Below are 17,623 nucleotides of genomic sequence, written 5' to 3' on the forward strand. Positions count from 1 at the left end.
CTTTGCTTGCGAGGGCAAGGGCTTCAGCAGGGTCTGATTTACACCTTCGTTCACACTCTGCCCAGGGGCCATGCATGTGGAACGACGCCTTGGGTGCGCAGATGCATGCTTTTGCAGCATGTCTGGGCTCCCAACCTTGGAGCGCAACAACGGCGACATGCCTCGGCGCCCTCTACTGTTCACCCTGCAGCTCACCTGCCATGGCGACAGCCTTTCTTCTTCTTAATACCCACGCGCATTGCGAAACTGGATGCATTGGCATTCTTCCCCAGCCCTCGCGCCCCGCTGCATTTCCCGCTCACCTCCCGTAATAGCTTAGCGTATGCTCATTGCCTACTTGTAAACACGTGTCCACGTCTCCCTCTGGTCAACACAGAGTCTTGAGTCCTGCTATGTGGTGCGGGCTTCCCATACGTGTGGTCCCTGAGGCACGCGTGGCTTTCGCGGTGCAGCGCACACGCAGCAAACAACGTCCCATACATGTCTTCAGCCTTCCTCAAGGACTGCGCCAACGGACTTATTACGGTCACAAGAATAAAGTTGAGTAAAGTCTGAACCCACAGTCACGCGCGCAGCCATGGGCCGCACTAAGTACACCTGTGCACGCGGATGCATCACGACCCATGCGGTCTCTACTGATTGGCGGTTCGAACAGTTGCGCAGTTGTCAGGATTGCATATGCTTGGTTTAGGCTGCACTCCTCAATTCGCAACAAACATGAAGGTAAAAGTAGGTTTGTGCACGATGGCCACGCATGATGCACTCGAACACACGTGTCGTACTTGCCCCCACGCACCCAGAAGCGCACTAGCCGGGCCTGGTCCCACTTTCACGACACCGGCAGTCAGCATGCATGCTCTGCATGTTCACAGCAGGTTGGCACGCGCGCCTGCCGCAGGCGCTTACGCACTGTCGGCGCGGTACATCGCCATGAATCTCTTAAATAGATATATTAGGAATAAACCTCATGCACACTGCAAGACTTGTCGTAAGCTTTAGTGGCATCAAGCTGCCAGCGTAGCTCGTTTAGTACGCGGCGACGTCCCAGCCGCCGGATACTGCGAGGCCGCGAGGAGACGGCGCAAAGCCTGCAGAGGGGCTGCGGCTCCTCGACTCCGCCACCGGCATCGGGTGCACAACGTTGAGGCGGCCGGAGGCGGTGCGGCCGGCCGGGGCAGCGTCAGCAGCAGGCGGGCTGCGGTCAGGGTCAGAAGAGCCCGCGGCACCGCCAGCGCCCTTCTCAACATCCACGTGGTGGTGGCTGGTGGGGGCGGCGGAGCGAGCGCTGCTGGGGCCGGCGACGGCGGCGGCCGGTCGAGCGCTGCCGGGTCCGCCGCCGGCGACGGCGGGGACGGCACCGGCGGCAGGCGCCGCCGCATCGACGAGGGCACCCGAAGCGACGGCTCTGATGCCGGGGCTGTTGTGGTTGGAGGGCGCGGTGCGGTGCTCGTCACGGCGGCGCTTGATCACAATCAGCGCCACGATGGCGGTGAGAGCGGAGCCCACCACGGCACCAACGACCGCACCGGCGATGGCGCCGCTGCTGATGCCGCTGCCGGAGTCGCTGCTGGGCGGCGCCGGGTCGACGGCGGTGCCGGCCTCGGCCACGGTTTTGATGGCAGCGGTGTTGACCTGGGCGCTTTGGATCATGGCTGTGAGCTTTTCGGGTGCGTAGTCAGCCTTGATGGCATCGGTGGCGCTCTGGAGCTTGGTGGCCAGGGCGGCGGTGTCGTTGGCGGCGACCGCCGCCGCCACCTCTTGGGCCAGGGTGGTGAGGGAGTCGGATAGAGAGGACTGCTGCACGGACGCGACCTGGGCGGCCTGCTGCAGCTTCTCTGCGATGTTGACGGGGGTGCCGCTGGCCGCGGCCGCCGCCACCTCCTGCTCCAGCTGCACCAGCTTGTTGGAGCTGTCGGCGACGGCGGTGGCGACCGAGTCAAGCAGTGCGCCCAGCTGCGAGGACGGAGGTACCGGCGGGCATCGCAGGGGAAGAGAGAGGTGAGGCCGCAAAGAGGTGTAGAGAGTAGAGCTGGCAGGTCAAGTTTCATGGGCAACGTGCGCCCCACAGAGACACAGCCTGAAAGCCCCACGGTCCCACAGTGCCGCCGGAGGCACATTACCAGAACTCACGCACCTGCTCGAGGTCGAAGCTCAGCAGGTCATCAGTGGCGGTGGGGTCGGCCTGGAGCAGGCGGCGGCCGACGGCGCTGCTGCCGAACTTGGCGGAGGGGAAGGTGACGGGCAGGTTGGCGCCGTTGGTGAGATAGGCGCGCATGAGGCCGTTCAGGTAGGTCTTGTCGTCTAGGCGGAGGGTGCCATCAATCAGGTCGGAGGCTAGGCGGTCCACGAAGGACGCCGCCACGTCGTCAACGGTGCGCTTGCCGCGCGTGAGGCCTGGAGGCGGGGGGGGGGGCAGCGTGGGCGGGGATGGTGTGTTAGGCAGGACGAAGCGTGTGGGTTTGCGGAGAAAGAGCACCAGTGGATGCGGGGGACAGGCGGGGGAGGGGTTGCGAGGCCTGTCGCGCGTGTAGACGACACACATGCATGCTGATTGGACACGGATGCGAGCGCTCACCTGCCAGGAAGCCGCACGTGGGACCCAGCGCGCCCTGGAGCTTCTGGTTCAGGAAATAGGCGCGCGCGATGAGGTTGGCGCCCGTAAGGGTGGTGGAAACCCAGTTCTGGCGGGCAAAGTCAGTGCCGGCCGGCAGCGCGTCAGTCACGCCGAGCGCGTTGTAGACCTTCTTGTAATCATCGACGTTGATGAGGCGCGGCGGCGCGCTCTCCTCCTTCAGGGAGCGCGCTTGGTCCATGGTGAAAACTGCGGAGGCAAGGTATGCAACCACGTCTAGAGCGGCGTTCTCGACGCCGGGGGGCAGGAGCGCTCGCATGGAAAACTTGGAGGAGACGGTGCGGTTGACGGAGGAGAGGGCGTTGTCCTTGCAGCCGCCGGGGACCGTGGCCTGTGCGGGTGGGACGCATGTGGTGCGTGGAGGAACGGTTAGTTGGGGCGCTTCAACTATAAAGCGAAGTTACAGGTAAGCGTGTTGAAAGTGCCTATCGTGGGCCATGCCCATGCAAAGGCTCGGGGCATACACAGTCCATCCAGTCCATACTCACAATGCCGACGGTGACTTGGCTCATCGACACAACGCCGGCGTCGCTGGTGGTGGGGCTGCGGGGGCTGGTGGGGCTGGTGAAGTCCTTGTACGACACCGGGCACTGGGACAGAGGGCCGGCGGCGCGCACGTTGAGGCGCAGGTTCACGGCGGTGCTGGGCAGCACGGGGCTGACAGCCAGGGTGGAGGAGATGGCAGCACGGCTGATGGACACGGCGTCCAGCTCCGCGGCCCAGTTGGCGGCCGCAGCCACGCCACGGGTCTGCACCACAGCCAGCACGCGCGCTGCGAGCGCGGCGGCCTCGAGAGGAACGGAGACGAACTCGGCGGCACGGGTGGCGTCAGCGGGTGCGTTGAGCTCGGAGACAACCTTGCCGTACAGCGTGGCCGCGTCGGAGGCGGCGGAAGCAGGCGCGTCCTTGCCGCAGGCCGTGGCGGCGGCGGTCACGATCTCGCTAGCCAGGTCAGCGCGGAAGAGGTCGACCGAGCCGTTGGCGGTGGTGAGTGCCGCGAGGGCGTTGAAGACGGCAGTAGCGGCCGCGGTGGCGCTGCCGCAGGCGGAGGTGGTGGCAGCCGAGGCGACGGTGGCGAGGGAGGCCAGGGCGGCGTCAGCGAACAGCATGCGCACGCCCGTGCGGCGCGTGGCGGCGATGGCGGACCTGAGGGCGGAGACGGGGCCGGCGTTGGTCGCGAGCGTGCCGGCGGGGACGCTGACGCCGACCAGCGCGTAGGCGGCGGTGAGGGAGGGGTCGGTGGGCTTGGTCGCCGCCAGCAGGCGGGTGGCGGGCGTCACGACGATGCCGGAGACGCCGTCGACGAAGGAGGCGGGCGAGGCCCAAGGTGCCACAAGGGCAAAGGGGACCGGTAGGCCTGTGAAGCTGTCGGCACAGGTCGTGCCGGACACGGACACGGTCAGGTCCTTGGAGTAGCCCACAGCCGTGCCCTTGCCGCTCAGGGCGCCGGTGGCGTCCACGCTGACGTCGAGCATCTCACCGGGGGGGCCCGCCTTGCCCGTGCACTGGGCGACACTGCCCAGCAGGTACACGGAGCCGGAGAGAGGAGTGCCGGCAGGAGGAGGCGCGGGGGAAGGGGGCGGCGGGGAAGGGGGCAGCGGCGAGGGAGGCGGCGGCGGCGGTGAGGGGGGAGGGGGCGACGGGGGCGGTGGCGAGGGGGGCGAAGGGGAGGGCGGGGGAGGGCCGGGCGGCGAGGGGGGAGTCGGGGCCGGCGGGTCCGGGAAGGTCGGGTAAGCAAGCATCGGTGACGGCGGGCTGGGCTGTCGTGCGGGCGCAGGCGACGGCGGCGCCGGGGCGGGCGGGTACACAGGCGCTTGGGCCAGACCGCCTGGCACCACTAGGAGGATGAGCGCGGCCACCAGCAGCCATGGCGACTGCAGTGTCCTTGTTCTTGTTCCTGCATTACACGCGTACAGGTCAAGCCAGACAGTTTTCAGCAGAGTGTGGAAAAGGCAACATCGTTGGCGACTACTGGATGTTAGGCAACTCCAGCGACGTAACTGCTGCCGTCGAACGGCCCAGCATCGGATGCGCACGCGCGATACGTCTTGGAAACCAAGTATGGCAGTTATGTGCAGGCGCACACATACAGTCGTTCACATCGTGAGGTTGCCGAAGCTGGGAAGGCGCAGGGCTGTCGGTTTGAGCTTCACGGACCGCAGCTATTAAGTCGCCAGTTATAAAAGTGTTGCAAGACATATATCAAGCACCGGTACGAGGGCCCCGGAGGCCGCGGGAAGTGCAGCGGCCGCAGATGCATCGAAGGATGTTCGCGCAGGTCCCAGGCTAGGTGCCTCCCTGACTTGCCGGGGGACTTTTATACGTCGTCAGATGCCACTATGCAACCAGTAGCAGCAGCAGCCGCACCCAGGATGCTCACCCGCGCCCATGGTGGGAGCCGGAGACGATGTCCGGTGTTTAGCGCAAGCCGTCAGAGAGTCCTTCACTGGCAGCAAGAGGCGACAGCAGCACCACACACCTTGTGGCTACACAAGCGTGGCTTCACCAGTTCTTCAAGGGTAAGCGGTCGGTCCAAGTTCGGGGCAACGATGGTCGTTGCTTGTTGATTGTTTCAGTATGTGACGCGACCGTTGTCCTCGACTGTTATGCTTTATATCATTCAAGAGGTGTTTGCCCTGAGATGTTGGCATTGTGCGCCTTATAAGCGTCGGGGCGCGCTGCCGGCATGGGGTTGTGCGAAGTGGCGGGTCGGACGGGAGTCCGAAGGACGCTAGAACATCGCAAACACGCGCCCCGGCCTAGGCCACGCAAGAGGCTGCAGCATTTATGTCAATCGTATATTATAAGTCTACTTTCAGTCATGGGGCCGAGGCCTTCCCGATTATCCAGTAAGTTGCCTCTGGTTCTCCGACCTGTCCGACTCGCGCAGCAAGAAGGCCCTGCCCCCTCGCGCCGATATTGCGCTTACCTCGCGGTGCAGTGGGTGACCTACCTGCGTAAGGATACAAGGGGCCTCGGTGCAACAACCTCTTGCCGACCGCCAGCGCCTGCGGTCCAAGTCAGGCGCTTTGCAGTACACCCAAAGGCTGGACAGTGCCGTTGGAGCGGCCAAGGGAGCGGCCTGGTGGCTGACTCGAGCAGACAAAGCGTCGCGGCGCCATTCGTACATGCTAGCGTCGCGGCGCCTGTTGATCTAAGGAGCAAGAGGCTAATTCCCGCTGGCCGCCTGTCCGCGTCGGAGTCGGTTGCGCTATCGCCTCGACATACTCGTCGCCCCAGCGGGCGTTCCATCGAAGGTTCATCCCTGAGCTCGGCCACGGTGCTGTTGTCGTGTCATTCTGCCGGCTTTGAATGTCTTCGCCATCGGTCACACCACTCCGGCGAAATGCCATGCCAGCATAATGGCGCGACACTGTAATGCCGGATCCGGCAGGGTATGCATGCAGTGCGAGATTAGGGCCAACACCGGTCTGAGCGTACAGCTGCCGACCAAAGCACGAGACAGTAGGTGGTGTTTATAAACACCTTTTATTGCTGAACGACTCAGGGGTAGGCAGTTTACACGCGCAGGTCTGACGCAGGGCCTATGCCGTTTACCGTGCGGGCCCCGCCCGGTCTGCACACCAATCGCAGACCGTGGCATCCAGGGCGGGGCGGGACGGGGGCACGGGCATGCCAGACGCGTTGCGCCCGACATGGCAGGGGACAGCGGGAACCCAACAAGACCCGGCCATCCCCATCCACCGCCCTCGCGCCAACCAAAGCACGCCCCCTAGGCCTGTGCCCGATAACGCCCCCCTGCACACGCCAGGGCGGGACTGCCCATCGCCAGCAGCAGTGACACCCCGCTGTGCAGCCGCCTTACCATGCACTGGAGCGGACGCACAACCCACAACGGCAGCTGAGTAAGTTGTTGCAGCAGCCCAAGCGGCTGCGTCACACCAAGGCTGTTTCCCAAGCCTCGCGGGACACGAACACGCATGCCCTCCCTCCATACCGCTGGCGTTGCTATTGGGACCGCTGCCGCTTCGTGTCTCGGGTAGGAGCAAGAGAGCTGGCGTCCACAGCAGCCGTAACCGGCAATGTAGCCAAAGGCAAGGGCACCGGGTTGTGACGGTGAGGTTGGGCTGGACGAGTCCGACGGCACGGGCGATGGAGGCTGGGCTGGCGGCGGCGTGCAGGGCGCCAGCCATGTGGGCAGATGGGGGCGGGTACCCGGGCCTGATGGGCGGAGCAGGTAGAGGAGACGAGTCGGGCGGAGGAAGTGGGCGGCGCGGGCGCCAGTGGGGGGGGGCTGCAGTGATGATGACGCCGGCAGTTATAGAGTATGAGCGCCGAGGGGGGGATGGCAACAGGGCTCCTGGCAGGATGCAGTAGGCGACAGGTCCGGAGCAAGTCGAAGGAAGCGCCGTCGAGGAAACAGGGGAAGATAGCCGTTCATGAGGAACGGAGTGATTGAATCACAAGTTCGAAGTTCCGAGGTCCAGTGGGAACAGCCGGGGGGCGTGCCGCCGCACATGAGGGGCAGGCCAGCGCCGAGCAGTCCGCCCAGGGGAAGACGGAGCCGAGTCAGGTGGCGGACTGGGTGACTGACCGGACACGTGCAGTGTGCCTGCGAGGAGAAGCGCGACGAGGGAACTGCCGTTAGAACCGGAACGTTTTGGCCGAACATGATGATGCCATGCAATGTCATTGCGGAGATGCATGGAGTGGGGAAGCATGAGTGCATTCTGTAGTAATGAGTTTGAATGTCTGGCCACGGCACAGGGTGATGCGCAAGCCGAAACGGACATAGCACACCCTGTTAGAGTGAACATTTCCTCTCCCCCACCTAGGTCGGGCGCTTCAGGCTATGGAAGGAGCCCGATGCCCTGATATGGTGGGGAACGCTGAACGCTGTATGCATGTGTGCATGTGCTGCTGTTCGCTGTCCAGTGCAACGTGCACGCGAATTGAACCCGCCAAAAGCCTACCTGCAGGGTCTCGACTCTCGACTCAGGATCCAGGTGGCAGGCGCCAGGTCCGCCAGCATCCTTGAAGAAGGCCAGCATCCTGAAAAGACTAGCGTGGCACCCTAAGCAGCACGTCACAAGGCCAGGGACCGGCCGGCTGCCGGTGTCAAGCTATGCGCGCGCAGTTCGCTGCGCAAGGCCAACGCCCCCTTAAACGCAGTGAGGACACGCATAGAACTGGCCACACAACGAATATGGCGCATGCAGACAGGGCCATACCGTGCAAAGCGACCAGTTGATGCTCAGTCGGCCAGCCGCCAATCCCACCGGCGGCTTTGGTTGTGTTCAAACCCGCCCAATTCCTGCGGCATGCTGCCGTCTTAAGCACTGTTTGCAGGCATAACATTAGCAACTACCTGATTGCCCCCTCCCGGTGCAGCAACGACGGGGCATGCCCAGGGATTGCCCGCCACTCCTCATTACGCCCCACAGCCAGATAGCGCCAACCGAGGCGTTTCTGCATAGGTAGACACGTCGCCACCCCATCGTGTGCACAGGCAAGACAGTGCTTAGCCAAATTGTCCAAGTTTGTGGCATTGAACTGTTATGGACTTCAGATTGTGAGTTTTGCAGCATAATGTATGTGCATTTTAGACCTGAGGCGTCCTGCAGTCAACTCCAGGCGTCAGAGCGACGGGCTAAATCCTCAATTGATGAATGCACCCCATGCCCATGCGGGCATCCGACGACGGAAAGCCCGTTGGCCAGTTCATGACTTCATTTTAACTGCTTGTATAGCTGCGGGTGGCAAACACTCACTGCCTTGCTTCAGGTTGAAACTGGCGATGACGAAGTAGTTGGTAGAAGCCCCCTTCTTGACAAAGAGACGCAACCATGGCAGCTCTAGGGACGCAGCTGGTGGATGCTCCTACTGCGGGACTGGAGCAGGTATGCACCGTAGAAGGAAACGGCTTGGTGTGCAGCAGGGCGAAGCTGATCGCACCTGCTGCGCCTGTTGACCTTCCCTTGCACGGTGTTGGTTTGGAAGCCTCGAGCATGTATTTGTATGGGCATTCTAGCGGCCCACCGGTTGCGTCCATCTTGCGTTTGGGGCGAGCCCGTTGCTTCAAGGATGCTGCACGATCATTGCACTCTTGCTTTCAACAGGTGCTCTACCGTCTCCAGGAGAAGCGTGTTGCCCTGGAGAGGGTCGTGCTGCAGTATGGCGAGGCCCCCGCGGGTATTAAGGAGGTGTTTGAGCTGTGCCGTGGCTTTGAGCGAGCCTACACTAGTTTTATCAACGTGAGCAGCCTGACGCTGGACGGAGCGTGGGGCAACTGACGGGCCAGGGAGAGCGGAGGCTGGGCGAGGGAAGAGAGCGGCGATTGGGCGAGGGAGGGGGAGCGGGGTGCAGCTAACCGGACGGGAATCCTGCTACTGCCAGTTGGAGGCAGCTCACGGTGTCTGGCCGAGGTCGCGGGCGCGGCTTTGCGCGATGCACCACTCTTGGGTCTTGACGACATCTTGATGTGGGGGAAAGGGCCCTGGGACACGGGTTGCAGGCGTGCTGACCTTCGTCCGGCGATGGGAGAGCCGGGCCAGCGGTCCTGTCAGCCAACCAACACGGGTTGTGACCGTTGCCCGCTGCTTATGCGGACGCCCTGGTTCTGCAGGAGTCTCCGGTGGCCAGCAAGATCAAGGAGGCATTCCTGGGTGAGAAGGGCCTGGCGGGCAAGGTCAAGAAGCTGCCCATGGACAAGGTGTACGACCTGAAGAACGTCAAGGCGGTGAGGCGGGCTCAGGTTACAGGCAGGAGGTGGTGGTGGTGGACCGTGCACTTTCCACAGTCGCCCATTGTACCACTGTCCTCGAATGCGCCCCTCAATGTTGGACACTCATGCTACACAGGCATGCCGGCAGGCGGACGGCTACCAGATGAGCCTCGTGGCGCCGGAGAAGGGTCTGCGCCTGGTGACCACGGAGGCTCTGGACTTCGTGACGGACCCCGTCAACACGTGCGTGCAGGAGGTGTACAACCTGCTGGTGAACGCGGCCAGGTGCGGCCAGGTGGCGGCCCGGGTGGGACGGTGCGCTGGCACAGTTCGTGAAGCCGGGAGCTGCGGAGCAGGGCTGCGGCTTGTGTGGTCAGCGGTTCGCAAGGGGGGGGGGGCGGCTTGATGTAGCCACTCCGGCGGACATGGTGGACGACAAGGGGCCAGATGCGTTGTTGGAGCTGGGCCAAAGCAGCTGGGTGTTTGACCATCCGGCTGCGCCGCCTAGCATGCCGGCCAGCAAAGGAAGGGGCAGCGTGACTCTGCTCCGGAATGCGATGGACGTTAGGCATGGCATTCGCCGGTCAGCTGTGACAGAGCGGTGGGGTTCCATTGGCATCCGTGCAGGGAGGCGGCTGAGAAGGCGGGCACGTTTACTGAGGCGGCGCTCATGGGTGCCATGCCCATGTATGTGCCCGACTTCAAGAACGTGGTCATGCCCGCCATCATTGCCGCGCTGGACGAGTGGAAGAAGGAGTCGGAGAAGAGTGAGTGGCAGGCCAGGGCCCTTGAGGCTTAGTTGGGTGACTGGGGAGGAGGGGCTCGATGTTGTTGGGCTGAATGAACGGCTAGCGGCGCGTCGAAGGGTCAGGCGCGCATAGCTTACAGCGCTGAGCATGAGTACCCCGTCCTATTCCTTGAAACTCCCCTCGCAGTGGCGCACATGCTTGTGGACATGGAGAAGTCGTACGTGACCGCTGGCTTCTTCCGCCACACCACGCACCACCGCTACCAGCGCATCAAGCAGCAGGACCAGATGCGCGCTGCGATGCAGGCCAAGGTCCCGGGGCAGCCGGAACAGAAGGGGGCGGTGGGGGCTGTGAAGCAGACGGCCGCCAAGTTCTTCCCCTCGTTCGGTCCTGCGGCGGGCGCTCCGGCGGCAGGGACCACGCCGCCCGGCACGCCGCCGCCCAACGGCGTGCCGGCGGATGACGACTCGGACGACGGCAAGTCACCGCCCAAGACCGGTACGTTGAGCGGTGCGCTGGTGCTGTGGTGCGGGCGCGGTGGGGTGTGTAAAAAGCAAGCGCGCGGGAAGATGCGCGCTGCGCTCAGAGTTGGCTCATGATGTACGGTATACGTTCTCTCCTTCCAACGGCGTCTGACAAAAGCGCTGTCCTCCACGGCCAGGCGGCGCGGGCATGGCCAACGCAGACGACTTCATCGCGGGCTACTTTGACAAGTACGTCAGCGATGACAGCGCGCGCTTCCTGGAGTCCATGAAGTGGCAGCGCCGCTTCTTCGTGTTCAGCGAGAGCCAGCGCGTGCTGTACTACTTCAAGAGCCCGGAGGACGTGTCCAAACCCAGCGGCCTGCGCGGTCAGGTCAACATCGCGGGTGAGACGGCGCGGTGGTATAGGCAGGGCCCCTTTGGCGCGTGCCGTGCATGCAATTTGGGGGTGCTAAGCGGAGCGAACATTACTTGCTCCCGCTGCCTTTACCGAGAGCGGGGCCAATGGCATAGTACATGCAAGTACGCAGTCGCCTGCCATCTCCAACGTGTGTGATTTCCGCACATGCAGAGTGCCTTGTGGAAGACCTTGACGACAAGGGCAACGCGCGGCCGGTGGGCGCCGGGCCCGCCACGCTCAACCCGCTGGACAAGGGGCAGCTGATGATCCGCATTCGCCACAAGGACCCCCGCGGGGTAGCGGTGAAGGACCACAACGCCATAATCATGCGTGCAGGTGGGGTGCTGGGCCAAGGGCTCTCCCAGGCACAGCAAGTACAGGTACAGGAGTTAGGCACACGCGGACGTTGGCGTGCGCACTGAGGTGCTGATCACACTTTCGGAACTACGCTAGTGAGTAGTGACACGAAAGAGATAGCAGTGAGGCTACGAACGCTAAGTCACATGCATATTGACGGGGTGCCAATGCGCAGAGAACATCGACACCAAGATGACCTGGCTGGGCAAGCTGCGCAAGGCGGCCGATCCGCGCCGCCCCGCTGCCGGCGCTCCGGGTGCGGCGGCCGCGGGCCAGGCTGGCGCCGCGCCCGCCGGTGGCGCGCCGGCGGCGGGCGGGGCTGCTGCTGCGGGCGGCGGTGCCGGCGCCGCGCCCTCGGCGACGGGTCCCTCGGCCAGGTAGGCGCAGAAAATTCGCGCATGCAATGCGTGCTGAACGCTGCATGTCCTCACCTGTTGAACCCGTCTATCATTGACCTCTCGTGTTGCGGACACTGTATCCTCACTCCTGTGTTGTTCCACAACGCAGCGCGATTAGCGCCGTGCCTCCGCCCAGCGCGGCGGCGGTGGCGGCGGTTGGCGGCTTCGGCGGCTTTGCGGGTGTGCTGGACGAGGGCGACCTGAGCTGGGCCAAGGACGCAGAGCCGGTGCTGGACACACACCTCGGCGAGGGAAGCTCGGCATTCAGGTGCGAGCGTGGGCGGTTGGGGCACGTGGTTGGATGCGCAGTGGGGCACGAATGGGAAAGTTGCAGAAGGGGTGCTACAGCGTGGGGCTAAGGCCGAGCAGCGTAGGCGCGTGTCCGGATCCCAGGCGCACAGTCTTTGGGACACGGTGTTGAATAGCCGACATCACGTCCTCCGCCTGCTGACCGCCTGCTCGAGCGGAGTAGGGCGTTGCATTGACGCACGGAAGTTTTGAATGGTGCAGGGCGGACGGCGTGCGCGACTCGGAGGGCCACCTGCTGCCGGCGCCGCCGCAGCTGCTCAACCCGCTGCGCCTCAAGGAGCGCATGGGCCGCATGGGCGGCTCGCTGGCGGGCGCGAGCGCAGAGGCGCGGTGGGACGCGCTGCTGGACCAGACGGCGTCCGATATGTCGCTGTACATGGGCTGCATCCAGGACACCATCATCATCACCGTGCCCAAGGCCATCGTGCACTGCATGGTGGGTGTGATTGGGTTGGGTTGTACGGGAGGAGAGCGGGCTGGCGATCGGTTGGGGTTGGGGTTATGTGCCCGAGCCCAGCGGAAACGTCGGGGGTGGTACAGTTGCTGGCTGGGACAGGCCCCTAATCGCTAACTTGGTTACAGCTGCTTTATGCTGTGCAAGTGAACTCTGCAATAGGCTCGTGAGTCGTCACTGACGCCCCACTTTTGTGCTTGCGGCGTCCCCCCCCCCACAGATCCGCAAGTCGGAGAAGAACCTTCTGGAGCGGCTGTTCACGGTGATCCATCACCTCACGCCCACGCAGCTGGCCAACCTGCTCAAGGAGGACGAGCCCATCATAGAGAAGCGCAAGGCGGCGCGCGCAGCGCTGGAGGACGTCAAGACCGCAATTTTCCAGGTACGCAGCTACTAAAATGACCTGTGCTGTAAAACTCTAGCCCAACTTTTGCTCGCCTGCAATACGGTACCGGTAGTTGCGGTGCATCCAGTCTCTAAATCAAACGCAGCCGTACTGAAGTGTCCCGCATCGCTGTTGCCGCCCCCTTGTTTTCCGCGCTGTACAGCTGCAGCAGGTACTGGAGCGGCAGAACATGGCGGCGCCGGGCGAGCGCAAGAACGTGGTGCAGCTGCAGGCGCTGGTGTTCGCGTATGCGGGCATCAAGGAGAAGCTCACGCCGGAGCAGTACAAGTTCTTTGACGACAAGTTCTGCGGGCAGTACGCGCCCGAGTGCGTGCGCTTTAACTGGTTCATCCGGCCCATGAACCCGCTGCCGCAGCCCGGCGGCCCGCCGCGGCCCGGCGGACCCCCAGGCCCGCCTGGCGGCGTGCTACCGGGGCCGGGCGGCCCTCCGGGCCCTGCCGGCCCGCCTGGCCCGCCCGGACCACCCGGCCATGGCGGCGCGCCGCACGGCCCTCCGCACGGCGCGCCGGGAGGGCCCATGCCGGGCCGCCCTGCGCCAGGCGCACCGGGTGGCCCTATGCCGTCGGGCCCGAGCATGAGTGGGCTGCAGCGGCCGCCTGGCGCACCGCCGGGGCAGCCGCAGCGGGCGCCGCCGCCGGCGCCAGGTGGCGCGCCGCCCATGGGGCAACCGATGGGCCAGCGCCGGCCACCGCCGCCGCCACCGGGCACGCGGTAGTCATCTTGCTTGCAATGGCGTGTGGCATGGGCGGAAAGGGTTTGCTGGTAGGTGTGAGCATGGTAGGCAGGGGTTTACGGCTCCTGTGGACACCTCGTGTAATGACTGCGCGTGTTCAGCGAGGCTACCGTCGGAGGAAGAGCCACCTTTCTTGTCGGTGAGGCGGCGAAGTGCCAGCATTACACCGTGATAGGGACATCATAGTTTGGGCCGATGGTCGCGCATTGCGCGCGTCCATGGGATAGCTGGTGTGAGGGATAACCGTGAGGCAGCAGGTTTGTGACACAGGTATGACTGGCGCTATGGATGCATTAGGGTCCATATAGTGTTGAGTGCTAGCCGTGTAGAGCACAAAAGGCGTGCTTGCGAAAAGGATGCAAAAGGCTAGTTGCAGCGGTAACTGTCACGAGATGACGAAGGCGTCAGCTGGCTGCACATACCCTGGATCTTCCAGTACCACTGCATTTGTAACATATGTTCTAGAAATGCAGCGTGAACTTGCGTAGCTTGAATCGCGCAAGCACAATATGTAACGGTCATTTTGCTTGCGTGTGCATGAGTTAGAACCATTTGCGTCGCTATGTAATGAACGGTCAGGAGAGTAACAATGGCTAGCACATACAGTAAGTATAACTTGCAACAGGAATCGCGACTGCATCGGGAAAACTTCATGCAAGCTGTGTGGTCGCTAATGTGTGTGTTGTGGGCCGACTAGCAATTCTATTTCCTGCTTTAGTCCTACTCACTAGGTATTAGGATGTCTCTTTTGAGGGCCCCGGCTGTGGCTGGCCGTGCCGCGAGCGGTGCGACCATGCCCTCTTGCCCACGCAGCGTTCGCGCCAGCGCTTTTAGCGGCCGCGTGTGCTCGCGTGCATTCCAGTCGCTTGCTCGCCCCGGCCGTGTGCACGCGGTGGCCCCGGTCTCCGTCGCTGCGCCTGTTGAGCTGAAGACTGGCAAGCCCAAGCGCGAGGACGTGATCACCGGCTCGGCCGACAACAATGTTTCTGACTATATTTATGAGAAGATGGGTGCGGACCTCCATCGCCAGCCGGACCACCCAATTTGCATAATTAAGCAGGCCATTTACGACTTCTTTGAGAAGCGCAACCCGGGCATGTTTAAGACGTTCGACGACCGCTATCCCATCGTCACCACGCACGCCAACTTCGATGAGGTGCTGGTGCCAAAGGACCACATCTCCCGCTCCCCCAACGACACGTACTATGTGGATGCGAACACCGTGCTGCGCTGCCACACCTCGGCGCACCAGGCCGAGACGCTGCGCGCCGGCCACCCCGCCTTCCTGGTCACCGGCGACGTCTACCGCCGCGACTCCATCGACTCCACTCACTACCCCGTGTTCCACCAGATGGAGGGCGTGCGCGTGTTCACGGAGGCGGAGTGGACCGCCGCTGGCGCGGACGCCACGGCCCTGGCGGAGAAGGACCTGAAGGACGCCCTGGAGGGACTGGCCAAGCACCTGTTCGGCGACGTGGAGTGCCGCTGGATTGACGCTTACTTCCCCTTCACCAACCCCAGCTTCGAGCTGGAGATTTTCTTCAAGGGCAAGTGGCTGGAGGTGCTGGGCTGCGGCGTGATGGAGCAGGTGCGAGCGAGTGGCGGGGCAACGCCAAAGAGAGGGGGAGTCCATCCCAATCCCAAATCACGGGGGAGGGGGTTGGGAGGAGGAGTGGGAAGGGCAGGCAGGTCGGGCGCCGCGCTGCCGTCTGAGAGGTTGTGGGTCGGGGCCCACGGGGCGTCACTAGGGACTGGCCCGGCACGCAAGGACGACGTGTGTGGGAACCCCTTGTGGGGTACGCAACCGCACCAACCAAGCTTAGCCAGTAGCCCCGCAACCACTCGACCGCACACGCATGCGCACACACCTCCTCACCGCTCTCAGGTGATCCTGGACGGCAACTACAAGCCGGGCCACAAGGCCTGGGCCTTCGGTCTGGGTCTGGAGCGCCTGGCGATGGTGCTGTTCGACGTGCCCGACATCCGCCTGTTCTGGAGCGGCGACGACCGTTTCCTCAAGCAGTTCAAGGTGCGGGGACACAAGGCGGGCGAGGCGCGGGCAGGCGCAGGGATGGGTTGCGTCAAGGCGGGACGCATGAGCGGCAGGGCATGGCGCCATGTGCCGGCGATAGGGAGGAAGCAGAGAAGGGCAAGGGCAACAGGCGGGTGTCGGTTATGGGGAGGAGAAGCGGAGGGGCAGGGTGCGCGTTGGGCCAGCGGGTGGATTGCACATGGTGTGGGCGAACATCAATACCAGATGAGGCCTGATGCCGGACTTGTAATGGCTTGGCATGGCGAAGAGCCTGACCACGTCCCAGTCCTCAAACACGCCGGTCTCAACTGCCGCCGCGCCGCCGCTGCACAGGCCGGCGACCTGTCTGCGCGCTTCAAGCCCTACTCCAAGTACCCCTCCTGCTACAAGGACATGGCCTTCTGGGTGTCGCCCGAGTTCAGCGAGAACAACCTGTGCGAGCTGGTAAGCCGGCGGGGGGGGGGAGGTGTGCATGGGGAACGGAGGGGGCGGAGGGCCCATAGCAGGGTGGAGGGGCGGACGTCTGAGAGATGGCTGGGAAATGGGTATGGCTGGAGAGCGGGGTGGAGCGAACAGGTTTCAGGCGCTGGGACGCATGGGGGTGTAGTAGAGGAACTGGGCGAGCAAGAGCTCTCGGTATCAGCCGGGAAAGTAGTATTCCCGGCTTCTCACCACACGGCACCCAGACCCCGCAACCTGCTGCGTCGGCCCTGTCGGCAGGTGCGCAACATCGGCGGCGACCTGGTTGAGGAGGTGACTCTCATCGACAACTTCACCAACAAGAAGACCGGCCGCACCTCCAACTGCTACCGCATTGTGTACCGGTGAGTCGGAGGCGCCTGCAGGCAGCACACCGCTCTATTGGGCGCAGGCCTGGACACGGAACATGGCGCTGGACCGCCTTATGCAGGCACGGCTCAGGCGGTTCCAAACCCTCTCGGAAACCGCTCCCCCTGCACCACCTGCTCCTGGACATCTTAACCCCCTGAGCCATATGCCTGTCAACCATGAACACATGCATGTTAAACGCCCGCGCCCGCAGCTCCATGGAGCGCTCCCTGACGGATGAGGAGATCAACGCCATTCAGGACAAGGTGCGGCAGCAGGTGGCGGACGTGCTCAAGGTGGAGCTGCGGTAACCCCGCAGGGAGGCAGTGTGGCCGCCACCGTGTGGCGCTGCGGCGCTGCATCGCTGGCGTACGGATGACTGGACTGCAGGGCGGCTGGATGATGACGACAGGCGGGCGCGGCAGGGGAGGCGAATGCGGCGGCATGGCGGCACTGGCTGCAAGCAGGCGTGCCGGCGTACTGTGTGTGTGGGACGCAAGCAGGCGGTGTGCACGGTGCGTGGTCTTGGGGTGCTGTGAGCGTCGAGAGCAGATTGGGCTGTGAGGGCGACAGGGGCACGGCCGGTAATCTGCGGACGATGCCCGCCGCGCAGATGGGCATACGCAGTCTAAATATTGGATGAGTCAGCGTGGCTAGGTGGGTATTTGGGGTTAGATGGGTAGCCATGCATGTTACGACACAGTAGACAAGCCGCGCCGCGGAATGGGCCAGCGACGGACCGGAATGAAGTCCGAGCCTGGTCAAGGGTTAGCTGAGGACGGGGAGTAGTTGGGTAGGTTTGATGCTGTGCTTAATGGAGCGGAGCGCCAATCGCACACTTCAAAAGGTGTGGACACTGGACAGGACGGGCGAAGATCTGTAGACAACTTCGGGTTAACAAATGGTGTAATGCTTCTGATTGCACCGTCCCCGCCTTGCTATGTGTGTCTGGGCTGAGGCACTCGAGCCCTACGGCCATATGGAAGCCAGTGGCCGCCTGCCAACTGCGTTACACACTTATCACAGGCAACAGAAGTGAGAAAGTAACATGCGCACGGCTGTCCTGCTCACCCCGTGACCCTGTCACCCTGCGCTTTCCACTGCTCGCTAGCTGGGATCACGACGACACGTCCCTTGCCATGTAACCCATCTTCCCAA

The 17,623-nt window shown here is 63.6% G+C and overlaps 3 protein-coding genes across 3 annotated transcripts; 2 read left to right on the forward strand and 1 right to left on the reverse strand.

Moving 5' to 3' along the window:
* Window positions 1-26: 26 nt before the first annotated feature.
* Window positions 27-5,334, reverse strand: CHLRE_02g079500v5 (uncharacterized protein). The gene is made up of 5 exons (XM_043059216.1): window positions 5,013-5,334; window positions 3,121-4,529; window positions 2,576-2,963; window positions 2,135-2,394; window positions 27-1,953 (listed from the first exon to the last, which is right to left on the reverse strand). Exons 1-5 carry the CDS (start codon window positions 5,020-5,022, stop codon window positions 1,027-1,029), a joined length of 2,994 nt encoding a protein of 997 aa, XP_042926850.1. The 5' UTR covers window positions 5,023-5,334; the 3' UTR covers window positions 27-1,026.
* A 3,000-nt stretch (window positions 5,335-8,334) lies between these two features.
* CHLRE_02g079550v5 (uncharacterized protein) lies at window positions 8,335-14,185 on the forward strand. Its single transcript, XM_043059217.1, has 13 exons — window positions 8,335-8,493; window positions 8,713-8,847; window positions 9,219-9,332; window positions 9,454-9,602; window positions 9,945-10,084; window positions 10,253-10,564; window positions 10,728-10,934; window positions 11,120-11,284; window positions 11,481-11,682; window positions 11,813-11,971; window positions 12,214-12,448; window positions 12,687-12,848; window positions 13,015-14,185. The coding sequence occupies exons 1-13, from the start codon at window positions 8,440-8,442 to the stop codon at window positions 13,585-13,587; spliced, it is 2,607 nt and encodes an 868-aa protein (XP_042926851.1). The 5' UTR covers window positions 8,335-8,439; the 3' UTR covers window positions 13,588-14,185.
* Window positions 14,186-14,234: 49 nt separating this feature from the next.
* CHLRE_02g079600v5 (uncharacterized protein) lies at window positions 14,235-17,387 on the forward strand. The gene is made up of 5 exons (XM_043059218.1): window positions 14,235-15,193; window positions 15,491-15,634; window positions 15,971-16,081; window positions 16,358-16,461; window positions 16,680-17,387. Exons 1-5 carry the CDS (start codon window positions 14,345-14,347, stop codon window positions 16,774-16,776), a joined length of 1,305 nt encoding a protein of 434 aa, XP_042926852.1. The 5' UTR covers window positions 14,235-14,344; the 3' UTR covers window positions 16,777-17,387.
* Window positions 17,388-17,623: the final 236 nt, after the last annotated feature.

The sequence above is a fragment of the Chlamydomonas reinhardtii genome, chromosome 2 (genome assembly GCF_000002595.2).
Source record: "Chlamydomonas reinhardtii strain CC-503 cw92 mt+ chromosome 2, whole genome shotgun sequence".
NCBI lineage: Eukaryota > Viridiplantae > Chlorophyta > Chlorophyceae > Chlamydomonadales > Chlamydomonadaceae > Chlamydomonas > Chlamydomonas reinhardtii.